Source organism: Ixodes scapularis, unplaced genomic scaffold (genome assembly GCF_016920785.2).
Source record: "Ixodes scapularis isolate PalLabHiFi unplaced genomic scaffold, ASM1692078v2 PGA_scaffold49__6_contigs__length_1374808, whole genome shotgun sequence".
NCBI classification, from domain to species: Eukaryota; Metazoa; Arthropoda; class Arachnida; order Ixodida; family Ixodidae; genus Ixodes; species Ixodes scapularis.
This window is the reverse complement of record NW_024609878.1, coordinates 320,543-347,390: the sequence shown is the minus strand read 5'-3', so window position 1 is coordinate 347,390 and position 26,848 is coordinate 320,543. Positions and strand designations below refer to the sequence as shown.

General features: G+C 45.3%; 1 protein-coding gene across 7 annotated transcripts in view; it reads right to left on the bottom strand.

Annotated features, from left to right (window-relative positions):
- Positions 1-1,749: 1,749 nt before the first annotated feature.
- The window catches only part of LOC8035183 (transmembrane and coiled-coil domains protein 2), a 36,992-nt gene continuing 11,893 nt past the window's right edge, over positions 1,750-26,848 (bottom strand). For 4 of the 7 annotated variants that reach the window (XM_029988247.3, XM_029988248.4, XM_029988249.4 and 1 more), the window contains exons 3-11: positions 25,958-26,201; positions 23,524-23,749; positions 19,738-19,803; positions 18,708-19,080; positions 15,305-15,343; positions 13,007-13,072; positions 11,204-11,359; positions 7,969-8,153; positions 1,750-5,151 (exon numbers count right to left, since the gene is read on the bottom strand). In XM_029988247.3, coding sequence (XP_029844107.2) covers positions 5,031-5,151; positions 7,969-8,153; positions 11,204-11,359; positions 13,007-13,072; positions 15,305-15,343; positions 18,708-19,080; positions 19,738-19,803; positions 23,524-23,749; positions 25,958-26,201 — 1,476 coding nt within the window. In that variant the 3' untranslated portion in view covers positions 1,750-5,030. The remainder of the gene's footprint in view (positions 5,152-7,968; positions 8,154-11,203; positions 11,360-13,006; positions 13,073-15,304; positions 15,344-18,707; positions 19,081-19,737; positions 19,804-23,523; positions 23,750-25,957; positions 26,202-26,848) is intronic. The other 3 variants (XM_029988250.3, XM_040499839.2, XM_040499840.2) reach the window with 1 other exon arrangement.

Genomic DNA, 26,848 nt, shown 5'->3' with positions numbered 1-26,848 from the left:
CTGCTTTGACGTGCACACCCTCGTAGCCTCTCTCTCCGCTCCACAGCTGTTCCTAGTTGCCTCTAGGTTGTGCAGCATGTATCGAAGGCCATGCGCTCCACTGTTGGCATTTCAATCTTACCGGATAGTACAGGTGCTTTAATTGCAACTTACGGGAAAATGTGCACGACAGCACACTTTCACGAATTTTGTGAACTGTGGGTTTTGGGAATATTCCACGTGTGCAGAATCTTTTGCAACTGAAAGTGGTGGGCTTTGTGTTTAATACCGATTCTCATTCGCACAAAAAATATCTTGCAATGTTTTTCAAATTACGATACTATTTGTGAAAAAAACATGGGTAGTTTAGAGTGACCCGTAAATTGATTTCATTTACTTCTCGAAGTTGCAATGACCAATAGAGAAATTCTTGTTGATTGAGTCTCAATATGACTGCGAAGTCTCGTTGCTGCCAAAAACCCTGCAGTGAGCAAATGAGCCAAGTCAAGATACAAATGTGCCAATAACCTCTTTCTGTGTTGGAAATTGGTTACTTCGAAAAAAAAAAAAAAATAACTATCAGTAACAAATACATTTGACCATAAGTGTCCATAATAACTGGAACTTGATTGCTTTCTAAGAGCAACTTCCAGCGTTTGTTAGTGAAAATGAATAATTATGTTCCGGATTTGTCCAATTTCTGGGATTCCAGGATTCAAGAGGACAGCGGGCATTTATGTCTTCCGAGGAACCTCGCCTGACCTCTCTGGCGCACGTCGCTGCGGAAAATTGGAGGACCATGTCAGCGGGTCAGCAATCCCCAAATGCGATCCATATTGTTGTATGTCGAACGAAGAACCTTTCGAAGTATATTTCCATTCTAAACAGCAGGTTCACATACGTAAGTGGAACCTCTAGTACAGCGAGGTTAACACAAAGCATGTCCTCTATATGTCAGGATCACAAACGCCTGTACCAGTATTGCGGGTTTGTTTCTTTGCGGTAGGGTTGTGGTAAGCCTAGACAAGCCAAAGGTGCGGTCGCCCGCTACGTTAACGCTCCTCGATATCTCATTTGTCTTTTTGCGTTTTCACTGTGCTGCAATTTCGTTGGCTGCAGAGCGATGGTACAACGCTCGCCACATCCCGATTAAAAGGACCACGAAATTAATTTTAAGTTGGGATAAATTATTTTAGATAGGGAATTTACTAATAGCACATAGTTTAGTGGGTCAAAAGAGAACTAATACGTGAGGGTAGAGAGCCAAGAGCCTGCTTTTAAAGGTGCAGAAATTTTAAAATGTAGTGAACTATTTTTTGTTGCCTCCTTTCCTTGGAAAGCTCTCTGCCTTTTCACCGCGACGCATCCGCAATGCTCGAGCGCATTGACCGAACCCAGCTCGCGCATTGTACACGACCACCGCGGTGCTCGGATGTACGAGCTTGGACGTCGACAGAAGCTTGGCAAGTTGGTTCTGGTGAAATACTACGTCGCGACTGCGCGATTTCTTATTTTGATCTTGAGTTGAGGAGGAAAGCTAAGGAGGAAATAGTTGACAAATAATTTCATGGTCCCTTTACGTTCTCAGTGAATACAATTCAAACTCGTACGAAGAACAGGCATCCCAGAAGCCTAGGAGCAGTAGACAATGATGGGGCTCTTGGTGAAAACAGTTTTTCTCATACATTTTCTTCGGCACAAAGAGACTTGGTAGCGTAGTCTATAGACGCGACAACACCGTCACGAAAGAAGACGCCGTCACCAAGAGAGGAACAAGAGGGAGTACATACTTTAATACCTCTATTTACCGTCATCGGAAAACAAGACATCTGTAACAGCGCGAAGTCAACAGAACCACACGTTCCGAGACGATCCCGTCAAATAAATAGCCGAGTGGTTTGTCCCGACGCTACAAATGATCTCCGCCTCGCCAAATAAACAGTTGCCGGGTTCCGTAACTCGGTCACCGTCCCCACTTCCAAGATGTCTAGCCACTCAGCAGCCGATGTTGGCTCAGGCACGACGAGGAGTCGGGACGACTCCTAGACACGGGAACAAAGACTGAGAGCTCGTTTCGTCTGCATAGTACAAATGAGGTTGCAACGAGAGACGATATTGCAACTCGCTGTTGCAAATGCGGGAAGGACTGGGCGATTCTGAGACTCCGAGTAACAATCGGCAAAGAGGGCATAATCCAAATCTCCTAAATAATGAAGCGATAGCGCCGAATTTTCGGCGTCTGTTAAAGAAGGCGAATGCGAGACGCAGATTGGGCGCGACTGCCGCTTCGGCGTTTGGCTAAGACTCTTGTTCTCACCGGCCGAACACGAGTCTTGGCAGAACGCCGACGTGGCAGTCGTGTTCAATCTACGCCCTGTGTTGGCCTTTTTTAGGGGTCGCCAGGAATTTGGCATTATGGCTTCGTTATCGGGCGTTGGTACGGTCGACCTCGGGGCAATGCGAGAACGCAATACGACAGTCTACATAATCACAGCCGGCAAAGCCCTACAGGTACGGCAACACGCCGTCCTCGTAAGCGTGCCACAAACGCTTGCACTGGGAAGACGGTAACTCGGAAAATTCGCCCCCACCAAAAAAACAAACAAAAAAAAAACGGATTGTTTCCGCCATACATTTGGTGCAGCCAGCTCGTCGCCTTTTCATATTTGGTACCGTATCACTTCTCGAAAGCGCGCGGCTTCTGTGCCGTGCAGTTCCATGCACCATGTGAGCGATGCATGGCAGTCAACAAAATAAACAAACGCGCTTCTTTGCGACACGTCCCTCTCGTCGTTGCCGGGCAACACGAGCTGAGCGGACGTGTCGACACATTTTAGTTTGTTTTGTCTTCGATGGCACATACTCCGCATTTTGTTCTTTGCCAGCTTCCTGTTACAAACAAAAGCAAATAGAAGAGAGCTGGGCAGTAGAGCATCGATGGTTGCTACCATTTGTTCACCTTCACAACGGTCCATTCCTACCCGTTGACTGAAGAAAGTTGTCGCCTTTCCGATCCAGGCACTAGCTCAATAGCGTCGTGCGGAAGCAAGTTAACTCTGAAGGAATTCTAGCCACTCCAGTCGAATTTCTCACTCGCCTGTTGTGCAACCAAAGCCATACCTCTAATATGTTATATTTCCGAAAATATTCCTGCACAAGACTAGGTTGCTCAGAGCCAAAACCACAGAGTTACTGACGACGATGTCACATTAATAGTACGGAATCAAGCTTGACACGTTTCGAATGTGAATCTTCACACAAGACACGTCTGTTGCTAGAGTTCTTGCGCATGTTCAATTTATTACTGCGGAGACTCGGTAATCATTTCAGAGTTCGAGTAATCAGAATGATGTCTTCACAGGTCATCCAGCACCTTTCAATCTTGCATTCTGTAGTTGTAGCCTTACGACCTTTTGCTGAAAAGCTTTATGTTGCAATACACAACTTGCTAGATTTCAGAAGACTGTTTTTTTAGGCGAAGTAGCCTTCCTATAAGAAAAAAAGGAAAACGGATCATGGTGTTTATCTAGCAAAATAGAATCCTAAACAAACAACGAACGTACATATCGACTCCAGGATATAAGTGCCACGCGGATTAGCTATTGAATAAAATAAAATCGAGGGTGCCGTCGGCTAAAATGTGTGCAGAACAAAAGCTACGTTGTTCGTCATGAACCCCAGAGCTGCTTCCGAACCTAGTCTAAGTGTGACAACTGTGATGGGCAGAGACCATGTAAAACAAAGAAAACAAGCTTGTTTACTTCATATGGTAAAAAGCACACAGCAAACCTAGCCCATGTTTTCGTTATGGATTCCCCACATTCGTCACATAGATTCTTCGTATCCTCGGTGCGGTAGTGCTGCGCAAACTTGTTCTAGATGACCGTTGTTGCACTTTTGACACCTAATCCCACGAACCCAAAAGAACTTCCATAAAAAAAAATTACAAGAAAAAAATTGTTGTTGCAAGGGCACCTAAAAAAAGAAACGGAGGTGGCCAAGTACTCGGTCATTATCGTCCAGACGATTGTTCGCCAACGGGTGCGAAAAGCGAACAACTGCACATAGAGCTTCGCTAGCGTTCCTGCAGGTTTCCTCGCAATAAAACTACGGCAGAACTTCTGCAATCACCAGTCATGGAATGCTTCGACCTATAAAATCAATAATCCCGTAAAACAAAAAAAAAAAATGCTGTCTCATGGTTAGCATGCGCACATACAAACACTATACATATTCTACAGCCTCCTCCAATAATAAGGCAGGTGAGGTCTCCCAGTTCCTTCCGTTCTATTTTTCTTTTTCTCTTTTTGGTTTCACTCAATCCGGCAAGGGCAGACCAGACTGCCCGGCCGCAACCCCCCAAACCTGCACCCCCCAGAAACTTCACACCGAAAGACATTCGTTTATCACAGAAAGATTAAAAATACCATGTAAAAAATAACGGCTTGCCCACGAGCGCTATATTAAAAACAACGGAAGAACAAAACAAAAAAAAAAGGGAAGGGGATCATGAAGCAACTCTAAAAAATATGGTGCAACCACTTTCGGGAAACAAAGTAACATTAGAATAATAAAAAAAAAAAATTGTGGGGGATGGTTAGGCTTGACTGTCCTTTCAGTTCTTAGTGTTTTAACCGGAAAACTGCGACGCCTGGCGGACAGATCTCCGTAATAATGCACCGGAAACTATGCGCAAGTGCGTGCGGCTTTGAATGCTTCAGAGTCTGAAGCACATAACTTTATGGGCACTTTGTTCGCACGAAAGCTCTCGCCACCAAAGACTCTTTCGAAGCCGCACGCGCACTTGCAGCGCAGTGCGCCGTTGCGGCAAGTTGTCGCCAAGTTTAGTCCCGAGTCTCGATGCACATCCCAGTCGACCTCTTGACGCCGGCTTCTCACGACTTCTCATGGACACACGGGTCCTGGTGCACGCACGTCGCAGCGTCGTCGCGCGGCGCAGAACGCGACACGTTTGCAAGTGTCTTGATCGCCAGAACCGGAGAGATCACCGGTAATGTGCGGGGCAAGAACGGTGGCTCCCACGAGGTCGGTCACTTCCAGCGCTCCAGTATTTCTGTAAACTGTATCCTGATCCAGGCGGAGAGCTCCTGCCACTGCTTGACTGCCGAGCAGATCACAAGGATGAGCAGACCGGTTGTCACGATGCGCACCCTGGAATGCGGAGCAAAAGCCGAAAGGTTTAAGCACGTCTCTCAAAACTAGAGGGGAAAAAAAAGAAAAGAACAACTTTTGAGCATTGCATTCTTACAAACTTTTCAACCTTGAGGACTGCCAATATCTCTACAGTATGTGAAGTAACGCTTCACATACTGTAGAGGCCATCAAAAATTTGTTTCTCATCGTATTGTGCCGCAATCTACTAAAGAGGTGCAAGCAGGTGGAAAAAGTTCACAGTGAAAAAATCAAAAAATGAACTTGGCTCGTTCAAAAAAAAAAAACGAAACAAACCTGCTTTGGGCAATGTACAACGGCACTTTGCGGACGATGCACGGATAGTGAGATGTGCTGCCGACAGATGGCGTAGGCCGCATCGAGGAGCGCCGGCCGATTTGGGTTATGATAGCAAACAATCTCCCAAAAGAACCCGGATCACAACCAGTGCAACAACTGCCAGTGCTCCCTCGACGCACATCGTCGGGGAAGTGCCAGCGTAAATCGCCAAACACAGGTTTCTGCTTCTTTTTGTTTTGAACGAGATCAGTTTATTCCTTGATTTTTTTTACTGTAAACTTCCAACACCTGGTAAGGCACCACTGTAGTAAATTGCAGTGGGATACGTTGAGAAACAAATTTTTGCGGGCCGTCTAAAGTGCCCTAAAAGCGTTAGTTTACGTTCTGTAAACGACGACAACAACAACACACACCCTAGGGAGCATTTGAGACAGTAGTTATGCACTAGTAAGTGACTCAAACATGCTAAGGTAGTGCTCAAACTGGAAAACTGCTTCACTCTGGGGCATGGGCAGGTCGAGGAAATGTGGGGGGGGTTCTTGGGGGAACCCATTTTGAGGACCCGCATTCTAGATCACGGATTCTTGAACTAATTTCCTTGTGCTCTCAAATTTCTTTGGCTGTCCCGGCCCATAACTAAAGTATTCTTCTGGATTGAGCACTATTTTATAATATCAAAGCTGTTCACCGCTGTAGCAAATACTCCCCAGTACCGCATACAGTACTTTTTACAGGGCCTGTAGGCTTCTGCATTGCTTCGAAGCATCGAGACCAAAAGGGTTTGCTTGACTTGACCGAGACAGACAGGCGTTCCTCAAAATCAAAAAGTGTGACGACCCCTGTTCTAGACCGACAAAGGGCACCCTAGAGCTCCCAGCAAAATGCAGATTCAAGATTGAACATGAAGATAACCTGGGGATCTCGGATGTGCAACCGGTTCCTAATCGCGAGGCGTCGAGCTCTCGTAGATTACAGAGCCGGTATTTTGCCTCGGTGTTATCGAGACGGTTGTGAAAGTTAACGTGTGGCTTTCACTCATCAACGTTGAATGTGGTTAAAAATGAAACTGAAGCAGTTCTGCATTTAAGAAAAAGACACTTTTTATTTAGCCTCCAGGATTACGAATATCTCAAAATTATATTTTAGACTGATGTGCCAAGTTGCCACAACGGTGCTTTCAAAACAGCGCTGAAACCCATCCTTTCGTCGTGTTCGGTGCGAAGAGGGAACCGTGGCGCATTATACAGAGATTTCAACATTTCTGTGCCTTCATCAAGCATTACCCGTGCAGTCAAAAGCACTGCAAGCATTCTTTCCAAGCGGCACGCACAAGGCAGCTGGAACCTCCGGGTGCGACGTCAAAGCCAGTAGTTGATTTTTCGTTTTTTTCTCACGCCTATCAATACGTTTGGGTCAAATGCTCGTGATATTCAAATTCACCGGACAAAAATACGCCGTAACTTGTTTTATTCAAGAACCTCTTCAACTTTCCTTCCAGTGCATAGATTGGAAGTTCTTTCTCGAGGAAGACACATTGAACCACTAGCGTGCTAGCCACTTGGTTTGCATGCAGCGAATTCGTGCAACTGAAGCACAATTTCAAAGCAATATACATGCAGACATACTGTCAATAACATTTCTTGCAGAAGGTTAAGCCAAATTTGGGAGTTTTACGTGCCAAACCAAGAAAGGGAATCTGGCATGCCCCCAGTAGAGGACTGGGGATTCATTTAGACCACTCGGGGGATCTTTCAAAATGCAACCAAAATCTCGGTTACACGTCGAAAGATTCTCTCCGCAATGAATCTCTGTCAGACTGTGGGCACCCTAACCGGGATTTGAACCCGCCACTTGGGGATTCGTAGGCCGGCGCTTTGCCTTGAAGCCATCGATGCAGGTCCCACAAAAGGTTACTTGGCAGAAGTACAAGTGTGTTTACAGCTGTGCTTCCTGATGACAAAGCATTTGGCTCACAATCTCGAGGTTGAGTTCAAATCCTGCCGGGGGACTGAAGAGTTCTGGCTCTCTATGAGCGTAACACTTTTCGGTGTGGGTTTTTCGTTACAGCCAAATGTTACAGAACTCCACGAAAATTGACTGATCAAACCGATTCTGTGAAAAAATCCTTAGAAGTTTGTCAACACACAAACAGGTGTATAGCAGCATGGGTCCCATCATGACGACAAGCTGTAAGTGGTTATAAATTCTGTCGTGCAACAAAATGGATACAATATATACACGCACAAGCTGCTAAATGGTAGAAACATATTGCAGCTGGCCGAACGGGGACCAATTCTGCGTTCATAGAGACAGCAAGGAATTGCTAAAAAGCCGACCGCATAGATGGCTCGCACCGGTGTCGCGTCGGTGGCCGTCGTAGTGGCCTTGCTGATGAGCACGTGCCTTCACGTTAGCACCACCGAATTTGTTTTCCTCGGCAAGAACAAGCAGACCGACCACCGGCGCCAATGCGACGGTCACATGCAAGCCCGTCGCATTCGCGCAAGGTCACGATACCTGGACTGCAGGAAGGGCATGACGATGTTGGCCACGGTGGAGATGAGCAGGAGCACGAGCTGGAGCAGCATGAGGAGCACGTTGACCAGCTTGAGGCCCAGGGCCCGGGCCTGCGAGTTGTCCAGGGCGTCCAGGCTCACCAGTTGTTGCAGGTGCTGGTGCTGCTGGTGCTCCATGCGGCTGATCTGGGACACACGAGGCACACGGGCTTGGTCGCACCGACGAGGACCGGGGAGCGCGGAACGTGCTGGGTGCAACCCACGTGTCACGGTGCAATGTGGCGATACGGCCGCGTGACATCCCATGGAATGTTGGGATGTCACCTGGCGCAGTTATGTGAAATTCCATGCCACTTGCTCCAAACTGTGCTTATCCTCCTACATCCTGCTGCATTTTGCCAAAATTTGAGGAGTCTGCACCAACATTGTGCCAAAAGTCAGTATTACTTAAAAAGCCCTTGAAAATAATTTTTTTTTTTTTTTTTTTAACATTTTGGTTGGAACACGCATGTCAAGGAATATATTTTACGCGTTCATAGAACATCGTCATAAACGTAATTTAGTCGGTAGGGCGTGTGGAGGAGAGGTGGATCAGCTTGGCGATCACACTGAGGTGGAGAGAGTGTATGACCATTTCGTTGAAGTGGAAAGAGTGTATGACCATTCCGTTACGTCATGTACTTTTTACACAGAATTTTAGATAAACCTTGTGCCGTCAATATTGCTAAAAAAATGTTTGTCTTGGTACTTTTTTTTTTAGACACCAGACTGTTTAAAAAAAACTTTCTGTTTTTTCACTCTGGTGAAGAAGGAAGACCAGCGAAGCTGTACTATGGTGGGACGACCTCAAGGACGACGCCTAAAGGACGACGTCTAGGACGACCTCAAGGTCAACGTTTAGGACGACTTTTGGGACGACCTCGAGGACAATGTCTAGGACGACCTTGAGGACAATGTCTAGGACGACCTCAAGGATGACTTCTAGGACAACCTAAGGTCGACGTCTAAGACGACTTCAAGTACAACTTCTAGGATGACCTTGAGGACGACTTCTAGGACGATGCCTAGAGAAATTCAGCCTTTCCACTCTGGTGAAAACCAGAGTGGAAAGGTTGCCGCCATCTATGAGCAGAGGTGGACCAGGCAACCGGCAAGCTGGTTGTCTGGTTGCCGCCATCGCTCATAGATGGCAGTAGCTGTCCAGAGTTTTGTGTCGACATTTATTTGGTGACTGACACGAAACTGGAGAAACTAGCCCTGAACGGCTCCGCTGTAAAATCTTTTTTTTTCTTTTCAGGGTCCTTTAAAACACTAGAAATATAATAGGTCAGGCCCCATTACACGGCCAGATTGTTACAGTAAGCTCGTGCGAATGCTCAGAACTTTCGATTATACCGCCAAATACGGTACTATTTAATTTCATCTCTATCAAACAATGACAGTACGCGCTTGGAAGTTTCGTAATATTTCTCGTGTGTGGTCCGTTCTCGCAAGTTAGCTAACTTCGTTCAGAGGGCTTCTCACCACACACTGGCGTACTGCAATGAGGCAACGACCGCAAAATGAACATAGCGATTTTGCGTATCTTTTTCGTCGCAGCGCACCCGCATACTAAGGGGAAAGCACCCTCCCAGAGAAAAACGCGAGATGCAATTTTAATATTATTTATGTGGAATGTACTATTTGCTTTACCCTCGATTCTGTACCGAAAATAACTATGGACTGCAGTTTAGGCTGTCCTTCATCAATTAGCATCTTGTTGCTGTGTTTGGTACTTCTTTGCACAAGTAGGCAGTTTGTTCTTTGCTCGAGGGAATCAAACCTGTCGGGCAACTGATGCTAACAACAAAAGTGGGAAGTCAATATAGACATTGTCTTTCAGTTCGACAGGTCAACGCACAAATGTTAACACATATGAAGTGGTATGAACGAAAATGAAAAACAACTCTGACCAATCGCATCACGGGTAACACAAGACGTCGTAACGTCGAGTGATGTCGTGACGTCCCATGGGCCCCATGAGTACTAAAATGAAACGCTAAAATCCAACGACGAAGTATGATGCTCGACCATAACGGTTTTTTTGTTGAAACCGAGCGTATAAAAACATTCTGCAATAAAACGCAGTTGTGCCGCATGTACGTTTCGGCGGCGGGAAGTTAGACAGCCCCGATGGGCGTCTGCTACACCCGCCGTAAACGAGGAATTTAGCCGGTGCAGTACTAGTCTGCCTAGATTTCAGAGTGTTTCCGAGTGCTCAATCAAGATTGTGCGGTTTATAGGCTCCACTTGCAGTGCGAGCTACTATCAGGTGACGAAAGCGTTAATCGCCTGCAAGCGTCTTCGCCTTTCTAGGAACTTTCCTCCTCCCCACGCGACAACGTGGCGCATGTACCCTCGCAACTGATCTGCCCGGGAGACGTCTGCCATTAAGCTGCTCCCTCTCTCAACTCTAGGCCCTCTATGCACTACTGTCGCCTGCCTGGGGTCTCCAACGTGCATCAATCGGTTGTGACGCATGACTGCATGCCATTACAACATCTGTCGGAATAGACCCTTTGCAAAAATCCCAAAAGCCCGTGCGCGCCGCGCAACGAATAATGGGAGTCCTCGTTATGCCCCTCCTCCCGCTACCATGTGGCATACACAAGCAGGCGCAGGTTACCACGGCAACAACTTTCAGCCGAGTCGGGCGAGCAACGAGCCAACAGCTCGTCGCTTTTTATTGGTTTTGTCGTCTGCTGCACCTTTGTACCGGCTCTGTCGTCTGCCGCACCTTTGTACCGGCTCTGTCTGCTGCACCTGCACCTGGTCGAAACCTGCCACGGTTGCGGTGCAAAACAAGTGGATTCGGTGACACTTCAATACGTGAAGGTAAGTTACGACGAATAACGTATTCAAATAAGTTCACCTGTCGCGATGCCTTTACGCTGCCACAGACACGGTATACCACCAACGAGGTACGACAAGGTGGATGGGCGGGATGGCGGATGGCTGCAACGGCTGCTGGCGGTAACTGCGGTGCACGAGCGCAGTCGCGGAGGCGCAACGAGAAAGCGCGTGATCTGTACCAAGGGTTCCCAAAATTCCCTGCCGTCGTGGCACTGCACGTTTTGCAAAGGGTCTATTGAAACGGTCAGGGCCGGGGATTGAGTCCGGGATCCCCAGGTCCTGTGGCATGAGCTTTTGCTCCTTGTGCACCGAGCTGCAGTGTGTCACTCTCGGCGCCAACTCACCCTGGTCTGGCAGCTCTCGAGCAGTTCCTGCACGTCGCGCAGGCGCTCCTCGCTCTGGTACTGCACCTTTTCCTCCATGTCGGCAATGCCCTGCTTCAGGTTCTCAATCTCGTTCTGGTGCAGCTCGATCAGGTCGTTCATCTGCTCTTCTAGCCTCTGTGGCGCGTCAAAAAGGAAATGGCATATGGTCAGCTTTCAAGCCTAATATAAGAGGGCTTCACCAAATTTTTGGTTTTGGTTTAGAGACACTGACACCTCCTAAAAATTTTTAAATTTTTTGCCAGGCAATTTATTACGGTGTCTGAAGACTACCCAGTCAATTTTTTGCTACAGCGTCGCATATATTTTTAATAAAAAAAGAGAACGCAACTGCTTGAAACCGAAACCGAAGCCGCACTGAGGAGGAAGGAGAAATGTAGAGGAGAAGATATCGCATGGCTACACTCTATCCCCATTTTCTTTTTTTCCTTCGTTTTTTTTTATTGTGCGAAGCAGAAGCAAAACTCTCGTGTCGCACAAAAACGCAAGTGCCAAGCACTTGGTGCTTGACGTTTGCACGTTTTTCAATCTCTTACCAATTTGTGCTCGTAAGACGAGCAATGTCTTCAGCCAGGAGAAGGGGGCGACGTCTTCGTGCGAATTAACTTGGTGGTCGGGCGTGTCGTACGGAATAAATCGTAATTGTTTTGATCGGTAAAAGATTTCTCTTTCAAAGCTAGACAGATTTTCCGGTAATGCGAGCAACAGTTATGAAGTAGAGGTCGCACGCCAGTCGTCCGCCACCATCGCTTAGTCCGCTTCGTTCAGCCGTCCAGCCAGCGACTCCGCCGATACGACGCCATGTTGAGAATTACGCATAGAATGCACAGAGTGCTTTCGGTTCTCTGTGCAACTTATTTCTTTTATCAATCAACGTATTTGCAGCTTTTTACAAGCCACAAAAAATGGATATATTTTTTTTATATTTAATACTGACTGTGTGCCTTCGATGACCCACGACTTTGATTACATTTGGGGGTTGTGTTTAAACCATTGAAAACGGCACGTGGCCACGGAGAAGAAAGTGAGTGCGACTCAAACCGGCCAGTTCTCAATTGGCGGTTTTTGGGCGGAAAGAAAACAAATTCGAGCAACAAATTGTGTTCTGGGTAGTTGGGCTCTCGTATGTCACAAACAAATAAAAACCTTGGCAAGCATAAACAACCTGTCGGTGTACCTCTAAGCTTCCTTTACAAAGCACTCTTCCAGCAGCCCATAAGCCCGCAAACCCTCTTAGAATATACTGCACACATATAAAAAATTCTTGCACATCATGTAAAATTTTTCAACACCTACAGTTTTTTATGGGTTAATTTATATGCAGCAATCTTTGTCCAGCTCTACAATGCTGTATGCCTCGAGAGTACAAAAAATGCTAAACTAATTAATAAATACACTCCAGACCTGGCACTTGTAGTGTACAATTGTGGGCGGGAGCAGCATTTTTATATTGAGTCACACAGCATCCTTTCATGGTCGTACTACCGTACTATTCCGAGCAAGAGCCCACTAAAAATTGTTAGATAATTGCGTAAAACTGGGGGATGGGTGCTCCTTAGCTCGACAATACGTAAAGGTATGTCCTTTGTGCATTTGCCGAATGTAACAAAATTGAGGGGTGGGCGCTTATTGTGGAATGGGTCGATGTGAGGTATTTTACGCGAGCGTGTTTTTGATGCGATACATTTCTTCAAATGCCGAGCCTCTCCAAATATTATCAAGCTCATCAATGAATGAGTCGCAAGGAAGGCAAAAAGAACGCACCTCATACCGGTAACGCTCCTCCTGTAAAGCTTGACTGAAGTACGAGCACTCGTGGTGCATTTGATTCTGGAAGGATGTCATAAAAACATAATAATAAGACTTTCAAATACATGAACATCACCATCTAATGAGATAAAAAGAGTGTATATACTAGCCAGAAAGGCACCCATCATTTCTAGATCATGAACAAGTTGTCTTTAAAACCTGGAGTTAAGACCTTCAACTACGTGGGGTCGGTCCAGGATTTTGACAATAAAAAGCAATAAAATCACAGAAATCTAGCAAACATTTTTAGGTGACTTTAATGAGCTTGCCAGGTTTAGAAGTAGCTGGAATGTTACTTTTGGCTCAACCCTTCCCAATTAACATGTATACACTATATGTCACCTTCATAAAACAGTGTTATAATTGCTATACTATCGAGACCGGTTATAACGAAGTCGGTTATAACGAAATAGCGGTTACAGCGAAGCGATCACGATTTCCTATTCGCTTTTGCACTTCGTTATAACCGAAGTCGGTTATAACGAAATACCGGCTGTAACGAAGTGATTTCAGAATCCCGTTGACTTCGTTATAACCGGTCTCAACAGTAGTAAGTTACAGCTCCAGAAGGTAGGGCGAGGGAAAGGAAGACTGGGGAGAAAGAAGCAGATGGAACGCTGGAGACGAGGGGGAAACCTCCTCCTCTCTCCAGGCTTCCGTCTGCTTCCTCCTCCCCGTCCTTCCTTTCCCTCGCCTTACCCTCTTGAGTTGCAATGGACTATAGTAGCCGCACGAGCATGTGTTACATGCTGTGTAGTAATTGCAAGCAAGATGCAAAACCAAGGTTTCTCACTAAAAACTCGTGGGTGCAGGAAAAAAAAATAAAACGGGACATGCATGGTTTAAGTACATGTTGTTTTTTGCTTTTGTTTTGTGTATGACCTTCAGAGCTTTTACTGTATCGCGACACAGTGAAATAACAATACTAAAGTTTAGTAGAGCTAAAGCCACCATATAGTCAGGAATCCTCTAAGGTTAAAATTCTTGCTAATATGAAACAAAGTAGGGTATGGTATGCCCTGAAGAGCTAGAAAACACCTGCAAAAAAATTACTGACTTTAGGCCAGTTACTATAGACTGTTCCACTAGGAAGAGCGAAGACAGAAAAAATGCCCTCCCCCTCTCAACCCGCGCATCATCTGCTCCGCCGAGTGGGATGTACCTAACATCCAGCTGGCGTGCAAACTCGGTTTAAAATTGCGTCATTCTGGAAATTTCAAGCGCAGATGCGTGGATTTTGGTATGCAAGCTATCGTGTAATACTATGCTCGATAAAAAGACTAACCGGGTTCAACTGTGCTGTTACCTGCGTGCAAATAAAAAAAAAGGGAAAACTGTGTCAGATTGGCCTGTCTCTCGGGCGAAAAGTAAATCCAGTTGCTGTACCGTTTTTACTATACAAAGTTTGTACTGGTGTAGGCCTTTAGTGACCATGACTGGAAGTCTGAAATAATAAATAAAAACATGCTCTCCTGCCGCAAAACACGCAATAGTTGAGGGTAGTACTGCCGGCCGACTCCACTGCTATTGAAGTAACGAAACAAAGTTACGCTAGTTGATCATCTACCGAAATAAAAGAACAGAGCGCTATAGGCTGATTTTGCAGTAGCCATAAATGTTCTAAGAACGGGAACCACCTCACAACGACAGCCACGAGCGAGAGTTCGATGTTCAATACAAACCGCCGGTGCTGCCCAAAGGTGGACAATGGCAACCTCACGGTTTGTCGTCTGCTAGCAGAGTCGGGTGTGTGCCCTCTCTTTCGTTTTACCCCGCCAAACCCGCTAAATTTCCCGGATGAATGGAGAGGGCGCTGCGGTCAAACAAAATGGCGCCGCAAGAGAGCGCTAGGTGGAATGGTCTATAATCAAAAACTATGCGAGGCAACCTTTAATGTTTGTCGAAATTAGATTTAAGGCTCTCTAAGATCTATGTTTAGAGTGCTTCTGTGACAAAAAATTGTTGTAGCAACAAGACAATTTGGATTAACAGTAGCTGGGATCTCCATTTCAACCGTTTTCCCAGCTGTACACTGCCATACTTGACACCGTCATTTGAAAAGAATGCTGGAAGGGAGAGAAATGAGGGACAAATCAGTTGAAAAGGGATGATTACATGCACATTAGCTCAAGATGCTCTGCTATTCAACGTAAGATGCTATCTACAGACCATACACACACAAACACAAACAAAAAAAAAAAAAAAAAAGAGTTGATGTGAGACAACCAGGAAGAAGAAGGTATATGAAAGTACCGAAGTTTCCAGCTTGCAATGCGATCCAAAAATGAACACCTGCATCGAAAAAGTGCACTTCAGTCTTTGCAATCGAAGCTCTCAGAAAGGACAATGGATTATTCCGGCCCGCGGAGGTGTTTGTCGACAGATAATGCAAAGAAGCGCATCATCCAAAGCCACTATTGTAAGGTTGCCCATTTCTAATAAAGTAAAGAAGAAGTATCTACCTAAGTAGTATGCATTATTATTCTAACCATAAAGAGCAGAAGGTATCGTACAACTATATTCCGGAAAAATGCAGAAAAATATGATCCTACCAAGGTAAACAATATTTGGAATTGCACATTATGAGACAGTACGAGGTCTCAACATTAGGAGAAGCAAACGCTTGGGCACAACCCGACATGACGGCCGCACCGAAAGATATCCCCCACATGGCACCTTCGAAAGCCATCTCTATAAGAAAATGAATGACACAAGTCATCGGAAGGTCACAACGAAGTACTGCCACTTGCGACAGCATTATCAGATGTTGCATTTGTTACGCTGGAATGTCACGACACAAGATCACCGTAGAACGGTGCAGTTCTCTCTTATAAACCATTTTCAATAAAACGAACAGCTCGATTCCCACTGGCAAAAATGAAGGATAACACCAAAAAACTAGAAACTAGAAGAGGGACGCTATTGCCAAATATGCTGATGTTACATACACATAAATCAGTACCACCAATAAACATTGTCGCAAACGGGAGGGACAAAGGAGACATACCGTAATATCCCGCGAGATGCCCCACCCCCGAAAGATAACTTACCCCTACTTTTGGCATGATTTGATATTTGTTAAAAAAAACCCAAAAGATAGCCCACTTCTAATAATTGCAGGGCCCTGGCCAATGGCAAAAATTAAGTTACTTAGCCACGACGGCAGTCGAAGGACAGTCGTTTTGGTTCGTCACCCCTCCCTGCAATCACAAGTTTTGCAGGTCACAGTATCTAAAACTAGCACCTTTCAACTTTTTCTTATCGCAAACCGAAAGTTACCCCCTCCTCATTTTCACCCGATTTTCTTTCGATTTTAGGTGGGCTATCTTTCGGGACGTTATGGTGGACTTGAAAATTGCAGAAAACTAGTTGCTGTCAGCAATATCTCTCGTTTCGCACATCACTGGGGCCTCCACGTACCATTAAAATGTCTCGTGTTTTATGTAATGAAACTGCTTCGAATAAAAAATGAGATGTTTACAACTCCTTGTAATGCCGAATTAGAGTGCAGCTGTTGAGGAAGAGGAGGGGAGTGTATGAAGAGGAGGGTATGCCCCTCCTCCTCCTCTCTCTCCCCCTCCTCCATCCTTTTCCTCCCATTCTCCTCCCCCTCCCTCCCTCACTCCTACCCCGTGACCCTAGTGACCCTCAGGACGTCATTCGTGAAGGCCTCATGAAGGTCGTGACCTTCATAAGTGACTTTCGTGACGTCACTCGTGGCCCTAGTGACTCTCGTGATGTCACATGTGACGTCAGTATGGGAAACGTCCCATAATGCAACGCGTGGTTACAAGTGATGTTATTTGTGACGTCCCTTGTGACCCCCGTGACGTTACTCGTGACGTCACGTGTGATGTCAATATAGGAAACATCCCATAATGCAATGCGCAATAACACCAACGGTAATGCCGCTCAAGCCGGGAACGGGCAGCTAAGACCTGCGCTCTAAAATGAATTGTCTCTTCTCCTCGATCATTAGGCCAATAACATTGCTCGGCCTCGTCTTCTGTCGACATCTTCAGCTCCGACACCGCCCTTCCAAAGCACGCTTGTTTTCTCACACGACTGGCTTGAGAAATTGTCTCGCGTTCTCGTCTTTCACTGACTAGCACGCCGCCTCCGAAGTTTCTATTATTCTTGGCAGCGTCGAGCGAACAAATAAACGCCGATATAAATGATCAAAATGCCAAGGTGACAAGTTGCGCGCCACTCAGTCAATCGCGTGAGCCCCCGAAAACACCCTTCAGAAACTGATGTGACATGACAGTTACGGGGACGCTCCTCCGAGAGCAAGTTTACAACGTCCTCGTCTGTGGTCTCTCGATTCTCGCCCAGTGACGTAATTTGTTGTCACTTCTGAACCAGTTGGTGTAAAGGATGGCTCACACACACTTGCATTTCAGCATGACTGAGCAAATTGTGCTGCCTCGCGACTGCTTAGGACGAGAGAAGACGCCAGCAGGTAGCCCAGGAACTGTGTATAAATAGACTAAAGGTTTTACATTATATGCAAGATCAAATGTGCATGCTGTCCACAAGAAACGGTCGCTCGTGACTAGGGTTCTGTGTTGTACGAATCCGTAGAACTCCAGAAAAAACGTGCCGGTCAAACTTTCGTTGATTCGGATTTATCTGACAAACTCCAAATTTCCAGGTCACAATGTCTAAAAAAGGTAATCTACGAATGGGTTTTGGTACAGGGTCAGTCAGTGATCCCGAGTAGAAGCTATTCCAGTTTCCTTTCAAATCTGCAACCATTGACAAAAGGGGGTATACTGTTTCCTTCCATGTACGTTTCGTTCGGGACAATGGGTCATTGTACTTACGGGCCATGACAAAAGACACCGTTTCGGTTTTCAGTTTGGACCCTACTACTTGAGCGTCTTAGAGGGAGGTTGGGGTTCTGTTCTGTAAGACTGAAAGCTACTAACTCATACGTTTCGTTGCACAACAGAAATCATTTTGGCACTGCATTTTGTGCAGCGGGCGGAGTGGCGGAACAGGATGGGAAAGACACGAGCGTCCAGCAACTACATCCGGGAGTTCACCGATTCTAAGGTACCGACGTCTATCAAAGCGATAGTTTTATAAAAGTTTTATCGTGGGACAGTTAACCAACGGCAAGGGGACCAACACCGAATCCAACTGGAGAAATATCATTTGATATGAGAAATTCTTACAAACTTTTTATGCCCGGATGTTTTTCTTTTTGTTTTGAATATCAAACAATCAGGAACACAACAAAAATTAAACTCGGAATTTCAAAATATTGAAAATCTAGCAAACATGAGCTCCGAAAAAAGTCAGAACGTGGGGCAAAAAATGAACTTGGCGGAAAAATATAAAAACTTTCCAATATTAACAAAAAAATACCAAAAACATGGAATTCTACTTATAACGTTGCCAAAGGTTTTTCAAGCCCGTGGTGAAAGAATGATGCGCAAAACCATGAGAAAATGTAGACAAGTGTTCCAGGGAGACCCGACAGGTGGCGGCAGCGTGTTAGCTCGTCGTAAGCACTCGGTCACGTTCGTACACGAATGCGCGACATAGCCTTGGGACACCGAAAACTCTGGTCAAAGACGCCCTAAGGCACTGTAACGACACTCAGACAGAGGACCAGCGAAACAAAGCCACAGCAGACGCACGTCCCCACCTTGAGAGCCTCGATCTCCTCGGCCAGCCGCTGGCATTCATCCTTCCTCTCGTTCAGCTCCACAAGGAGCGGCTCGATGTCGGCGTCGGAGGCCAGCGCCCCTCCCCCTGCGACGGCCCCCGCCACCACCAGGGAGGGCCCTAGCCCCGAAGAGGATGACGCGGCGCCCAGGAGGAGGGGCTCCGCCGAGGACCCGCCCATCGCGGCACTGCCACCAGCCAATCCTGCGCCGCCTCCGCCGCCCAGGGGCGGGTGTCTGGGGCTGGCGGTGGGGCCGACCCCGCCGGCGCCCGTCGTGCTCCCCTGGTGCGACGCCATCTGGCTCGACTCGGAGGTAAGGCTCGAACTGTCGTCGTCCGACGGGTACTTGTTGCTGCATTCGAGGGGAAGAGGAGAGGTGCAAGAACGACAGAAGTCGTTGGATGGGAGATCGAAATACAGTCTAAGCTCGTTATAATAGACCTTGATTTTGACCAAAATTTTGGCCTGTTGTAAGAGGAGTATGTTGTATGTAGATATGAAGTTGAGTCAATGATACGTAGAGGAAAACCAACCGAACTTCACAAATCGGTATATTATATCCAAATGTCTGTTGTAAGGTCGGTTAAAATGAGCTTAGACTGTATAGGGGTGCTTGGTCCAACTATTTGTCCATGGTGCAGAGTGTTTACTGTTTACCCAACACGAGCCCTGCTCATTTAATTATTTATGTCATTGACCTCGCTAAAGTGCGGAGAGCAGACGAGACTTCCGTTCAATTGGCGCTTCACCAATTGAACACGAGCCTTAGCCGGACAATGGCGCAGCGTTCGGCTACGTCAGCCAAACACTGCTTCAGAAACACAAACAAATCATTCACGATAATTACATTATTGTTGTCCCCATGCATGTAGTTGTCAACTTAGCCGATCCTTCCCAGTACTTCAACGGAAAGAGCTGTCCACAAACACACCGAGCGCACATGTCAAATTTTCCAGTCGGACACGACGCTTCCAGATGCTTTCAAAAGCAATTTTCACACACAACTTACTCGGTCGAAGAGTGGGCGACGGATGCCAGCCCCGAGAGGCCCCCCTTGATGTTGCCAACGACGCCACTGCCGAAAAGAGGCGAAGCAGCGGTGAAAGTCGTGCTTTGCCATGATTCTAAGTGCTCAGCCCACCCCAAACCAAACCGAGCACTAACAATCAAGGCGATATAGGCTAGGCTGGAAAAGCGTCTGTCCCAACATTTACAGGCAATACTTTAGCTGGGTTACTGCACCTCAAAAGCAAGAAGGGTTTCACCATATTTTCCTTAATTAATACATTCATTAAATACCTCGTTTGTTACACCACAAAAGCAGTGACAGCTTCACCGCATTTCTTTACCAGGATTATTAAAGAAAAAATTAATCTTAGTTCTCATGGAGGATCTGTCCAAATCGGCAATCCTTTGCCACTTTCTGCAGTCCAGGGTGACATCGTAAAATTCACTGTTTTTAACCAGAAGGGAAAGTGTTGCACTATTGAAAAAGGGGCAGTGGCATTCAGCAACAAAACAACGCCTGCTTCATTAATGCACATGAAAACCTTGCAAAGGTTCAATAAAACCCCATTGATAACAGTGACCCCATTGATAGCAAATGTCTTGGATCTTGTTCTAACAACTCATCCTGATATTGTTTCCCCGATAATACACCTCGCAGGACTTAGTGATCATTCCATATTGCATTTTGATGTTAAAGCAGCAGTGCCTAAGCCATCAACTCTCACAAAGCAAATTCGTAATTATGCTAAAGCTGACTTCATCAAAATTAATCATGACCTCGAAGCTTTCTTTGACGTGTTTTTAGCAGGTTTCTCGAGCCGGTCAGTAGAAGAAAATTGGCAACTTTACAAGACCAAAGTACACATGCTTATCAATCAGCATATTCCACTCAGAACGGCCTTTGAAAACTCACAGTCACCCTGGTTTACTAGGGCCCTAAAACGCCTCTCCAATAAGAAAAAGCGTTTATTTCGCGCTGCAAAATTCAGCACATGTGAACGTCGCTGGTCGAGCTATCGCACTGCTGCTGAAGTTTATAAAAAAACAATTGAAGACACCAAATTAGATTTTTTCGCACGCAGCTTACCAGCGATGTTGATAAATAACCCTAAACAATTTTGGAACATTATGAACAAAAAATCCCATTCTTCAATCACACTAATGTCTTCAAGTGGTGAAAGTATGCCTAGCGAAGTCTCCGCGAATGTATTTAATCGCGTTTTCATTGATTCTTTTTCAAGTGATAGACGCCTTGATACTCCGCTGCTGGTTAGCACTGATCACCTGCCGATGGATCCGATTCCTCTTGATTATGTTGGAGTGATTTCAATTATAAAAAATCTCAGATTGTCCTCCTCAACAGGAGTGGATGGTATCAATTCAAAATTCCTCAAGAATACTAAATTTTACTCATCCATAATATTAACTATGTTGTTCGAACAGTCAATCAAAGATGCCATTCTTCGTCTCGACTGGAAGATAGGGAAGGTGGTACCTATGCTCAAAGCTGGTAACAAGCATTCTGCTCATAATTACCGCCCAATCTTAATAACCAGCATACCTTGCAAACTACTTGAGCATGTCATCTTCTCCCACATCGTCAACTTTTTAGAGTCTAACAATTTTTTAAGCCCTTCCCAGCATGGATTTAGAAAGACATTTTCATGTGAAACTCAGCTTCTCTATTTCACCCATGACCTCCATTGCATTTTAGATTGAGGATCCCAGGCAGACTGCATTTTCCTAGACTTTGCAAAAGCGTTCGATAAAGTGTCTCATAAACTTCTTACTCTGAAACTTTCCAAGCTTAATTTAGATCCTAACATACTTGCATGGATTCAATCTTTTCTGTCTGATCGCTCGCAATTTGTTACTGTCAATAATAGCAACTCATCTCTTGTATCTGTTACTTCCGGGGTTCCTCAGGGATCTGTTCCAGGGCCATTGCTATTTTTAATTTATATTAACGATCTCCCGATTAACATCTCCTCGTCTATGTGTCTGTTTGCTGACGACTGTGTCCTTTATCGTGAAATAATAGATAATCATGACACCAGTGTTCTACAGTCCGACATTAACACTATCATCGAGTGGTGTGATTTGTGGTCAATGAGCCTTAACGCTAACAAATGTAAGTCTATGCGTGTATCTCGACAATCTTCTGACAATCCTAACTATTTTCTTCATCATGTTTATATGGAGCCGGTGTTGTCTTATAAATACCTAGGCGTGCACATAACATCTGACTTTTCATGGAAGAATCATATTCAGTATGTTTCCTCTAACGCTAACCGCATGTTAGGTTATGTTAAACGAAATTTTTCATTAGCTCCAGTTGCACTAAAGTTGACCCTTTATAAAACATTAATTCGTCCAAGGTTGGAATATGCAGCCTCTGTCTGGGATCCTGGACAAGTCACCCTCATCACTGCATTGGAAGCGATTCAAAACAGATCAGCTCGCTTCATCCTTTCGAACTACCACAACACTGCTAGCGTGACTGCCATGAAAGCTACTCTATCATTGCCGCCTTTAGCCTTGCGTCGCAGCATTTCTCGCCTTTCTTTATTCCATAAGATTTATTTTCACAATTCTATCCTGCGCGACAAATTAATATCCCGTCCTTTTTACGTTTCTTCTCGCAACGATCACAATCACAAGGTTGGTATTCCAATTTCTAACACAACAACATTTCATTCATCGTTCGTCCCTCGTACATCACGAGAATGGAACCACCTTTCCGGGACAATTGCCACCATCACGGACTCTGACCTTTTCAAAACTGCAATTACTAATCTTTTATTTGTTGACTGTGTTTAACTTATTTCTAGGCTTGTTTTCCTTTTCTGTATTTTTCTTTGCTCACCCCCTCTGTAATGCCTCTGGCCTTGAGGGAAAAATAAATAAATAAATTAAATAAATAAAAACCTACCAGATGAGACTTATGAGCTGGGCGTGATAATTAGCTGCAATTAAAGCACTTTTAATGGTCTTTGTAACCACAGAAACAAACCCTCATCAAATAAACCGCTAGGTAGAGATAAAGAGCACCTAAATCAAGGTAGAGCTGGTTGGTGGGCATTCTATGTCTTGAACAAACATAAAATGGGCACTTTGATACATTTTTCTTGGGCTCAAAATGTTAGATGTTAACTGTGCACGCAAAATGGCTTTGTTCACTAATGACCAATACCTGCGACAGAAATATTGTGACAATAACTGGCAGCTCAGTATGGACACAATTTGAGAAAGAGAGCCTCATAATTTGGTTATTTTTGCACAAAATTTGAGATAGCAAAGTGTCCTCCCACAGTCTTGTACGCATCATAAGCTTTTGTGTGCCTTCTTGCTCTTTAGGTTAAAGTCAATAGGATTGTCCGACATTGGTAAATACTCCAAGCTCTCCCTTTTTACCCAAATGAAAGACTTATTTTATACTTTCTTATAATGTGCAACTGAAATTTTATTCCACTGAATAATTTAAAAAAAAAAAAAATCTTTGTGATGTCAGAACTGTCATAAAATGATACTATGTGGATTTCTATTTTGTTCTATATTTTTATGAACATAAAGTGTTAGAATGATGGATGTGCCTTTTCTTGTTTGTGTTGTAATGATATGTACCAACGGAAAGGCAACTAGCTGTTGATCATCACTAAAGAAAGAAAGAAACAAAGTTACAAACAAGCAAACAAAGAGTTATCAAAACAAGAGGAGGAAGTAGATCATAACGCTCGTTGCGATCAACGCTGACTAGGTGGCGCAAGCCGCCGCCCGATTTCAATACCTGATTCCCTGGCCTACGTTCTGGAGGACGTCCCTGGGCTGCCAGGAGGATGAGGCCCCGTGGGTCTCGAGGTCGCGCTTGCGCTTAATGTAGTTCTCCAGCTTCTTCTGGAGCTGGGCGATGGTCTGGGCCGACTTCTGGTTCTTCTTCTCAAAGACGTTCTTGATGCGCTGCATCTGCTGCCGGTCGGCATTGGCGGCCAGCTTGAGGTATTCGTTCACATTGTCTGTGGAGAGGAAATGAGGCGCACAACTAAGCCACTGCTGATTCACTACGCTAAGCACACTAATACTGCTAATGGTCTATGATTGCTTTTTTTACATCGTTGATCTTGCTGTTCTTTGGCAGATGTTATTTTGTGAGAATTTTTAATTTTCTGGCAACCCATTTCTTGTGCATTGACCTATAGGTAGGGTTCCATGTTTTCAGGTAAATCCGATGAAATCAGAAAAATCACTCCCCGGTAAATTTTCTGTCAATTCAGATTTATCCGAAAAACTCAGAATTTCAAGGTTCCTTCAGAACAAGGGTCACGGTACCCGGACTTTATTTATTTCGCTTTGTTTCTGAACTTCTAAAAATTGAGAAGAGAGTAAAATGAAGTCTAAATTTCAGAGAATTGAAAATCTAACAGATACACTCCGATAAACCCCAAATTTTCTGTGAAAAAGAAATTCTGAAAAACACCCTTCGAATTTCAGAAGAAATAAACTCGGAAACTAAAAATAAATACATATGGATTTATCCTCCCAGTAGGCATATTTACCTCACTTAAAACAAGTTTCAAAATATCTAAAATAAATCTTTTTTTTTTTTTGCTTATTTTAATGTTTTTAGGGTCACTCGATTACATGGAGAGTAGGAGTAATAACAGAGTGTTGTAACAAAATGGAGGAGCAAAAATGCTCTTAAAGGGTGAAAGCGGGTCAAAAAAAGAAAGGCAGTAAAGAGCAGCCTTTAAAATACGATCAGTGGCTACGGTGGCAGTGGAACCAAATAGGCAGTTTTAGTCCAAAAAATTACAGGAAGACACTCAAGGCTGCTTACATGTAGGAAGGTGAAAGCGTTATAGTCCAGCGGCAAAAATGCTTTCGAGTAATGTTTTACACATATTAAAGTTTAGAACGACGTATAGGACGATGTCCTAGAGGTCGACGCCAAGTATGGCATCTGAGATGACCTCTAGGGTGACGTCGAAAATGACCTCTCGGACGTCTAGGACGACCTTAAAGACGACGTCAAGAAGGACGTCTGGGACAACTTCTAGGACGACGTCGAGAACAGCGCCTAGAGGACGATATCGAGAACACCACCTAGGACGACCTCAAGGACAATGCCGAGGACAGCGTCGTCCTTGAGCATACGATTAAGCAGCATGTGCTTGATGACATATTTTTACGGCCATCTTTCGGGCACAACGACGCTGCTTTTTCGCACAATGAAATGCTTTGGGAACAATTTAATGGTATGAGGTTCATCTAAGTCGATTAAAATCTTGCAAGAAAAGGACAACATCAGAAGACACAGAATTCTCTTTTCATCACCCTGAGCCTGCCACATACACCCCGAGGCAAATGACTTCATGACATCGACAGGACATCTCACGTCTCAAGAACACCACCAATCCGGCCAATAGCTCTACGACTCCAGCTTCTTCCGGTTGTTAGATGGCATGAGGCACTCTAGTCACAACTGGAAGGTCAAGTTCTGCTAGGACAATACAGGAAACAAACGAACCTGCAAAAAGGTTGGCAAAGCATGCCAGTCGCAACTAAGGTCAGCTGATCCTGGAAAAGTTGTGCCATTGCTTTCCCTGCCTGCTAGTCAGACACAAGCAGATACTAACACACCAGAAGGCCCAACCTCGCAGGGTGACTGGCTGATCGGTCTCAGTTGCCATGGCAATCACTGTTTTAATCCATTCAAATCTTCAAAAGGGACATTCTGAACCAATGGCACCAGAATTGCTATGGAGCATCAATGTACTGAGAGCATTCCTCGCCAATATAAATACCTCTGGCACTGTGCATGCTATCAACTTATCAATTACGCTTATATCCAAAAGATTTCTTACAATGGTATCGTTTCTCTTGCACACTTCAAGACAGAAAAATTCTTTTTCAATGACGCCAAGAACCGACGCCGCAGGCAGTGGTGGTGCAAAGATGTGCGCTTGTTTCGCCGGTGTGTGGATAACAAAACCTCGGTATTTCAGAAACGTCTTTGTAAAGCAACCTGTCACCGGGAATAAGGATTGGCTCACCAAGAATGGGGACGTCCAAGGAGATACTGCTTATTCCATGAACCAAATTGGCGACCGTACGGGGAGTTTGGCACTAGTTTTACAGGATCCGGTGATGTTAGTCACAACGAGAAACCAAAGAACCAATGGATAAAGAGCTCGCAGAGAGAAACCTCCTCCCCGTGGCCTCACCGTCCCGTGTCGTTTGCTCAGCCTTGATGAGCTCCCGGGTGCGGGCTATCTTCTGGCTGACGTGCTCGATGGCCGCCCTCGTCTTCTGCAGGTCCGGCGTGTGAGCCAGTAGGTGGTCCGTCTCGTCAGACGGAGCCACGCTGGTGCCATCGTTGTTGCCGTTGGCCAGTAAGGAGCTGCTCCCGCCCAGCACTCCCGAAGCAGACACCGTGCCCCCAGGGGTGATGGCGGCCATGGGTGCCTCCTGAGGAACACCGGAGGCCGTAGGGCCAAGTCCTTTACTGTTGCCTGGAAACCGAGGCCTATGCACACGGTCCTTAGATAGACTACTTACTGGTTTGGAAACTTTGGCAGTTTCTGCCCCAGTAAAATTTGATGCTACAAGTGGCACTGATCCATTTAGGAGTAAAACAATTTTTGCACAACTTAGAAGTTGATCCTTTTTCGAGGGAAGATGTAGCACCCTTCACGTGGCATTTCATTCATTCTAAAATAATTTGACCACTATGTGTCAAGTATGAATGGTATTTCCAATCGTCTATTTTTTCGACGTGATTGCGGGGTTTTATAAAAGAGCAGACGCATTTAACGAATTTCTTCACAATGGCTCCTTTGAACTCACGCCCATCAACCTTTCTGAGCAATCTGATTGGTTAATTCCTAACACATCATCAGTGCACCTCCGGTGCTTCAATTTGTCCCTAGGGAAAACTTACCCATACTGCAACAAAAAGATTCCAGACCAGAAAATCTAAGGACCGTGCTAAGGGTTTCCAGACAACATCTGCAATCCTGTAGACCTGGGTCTTTCACTGTCGTCTGCCACGTCCAAGTGATAGCATGGCAGACTCTTGTCAGACAAGAGTGAAAGAGGCTGCCGAGTGCAAGAGC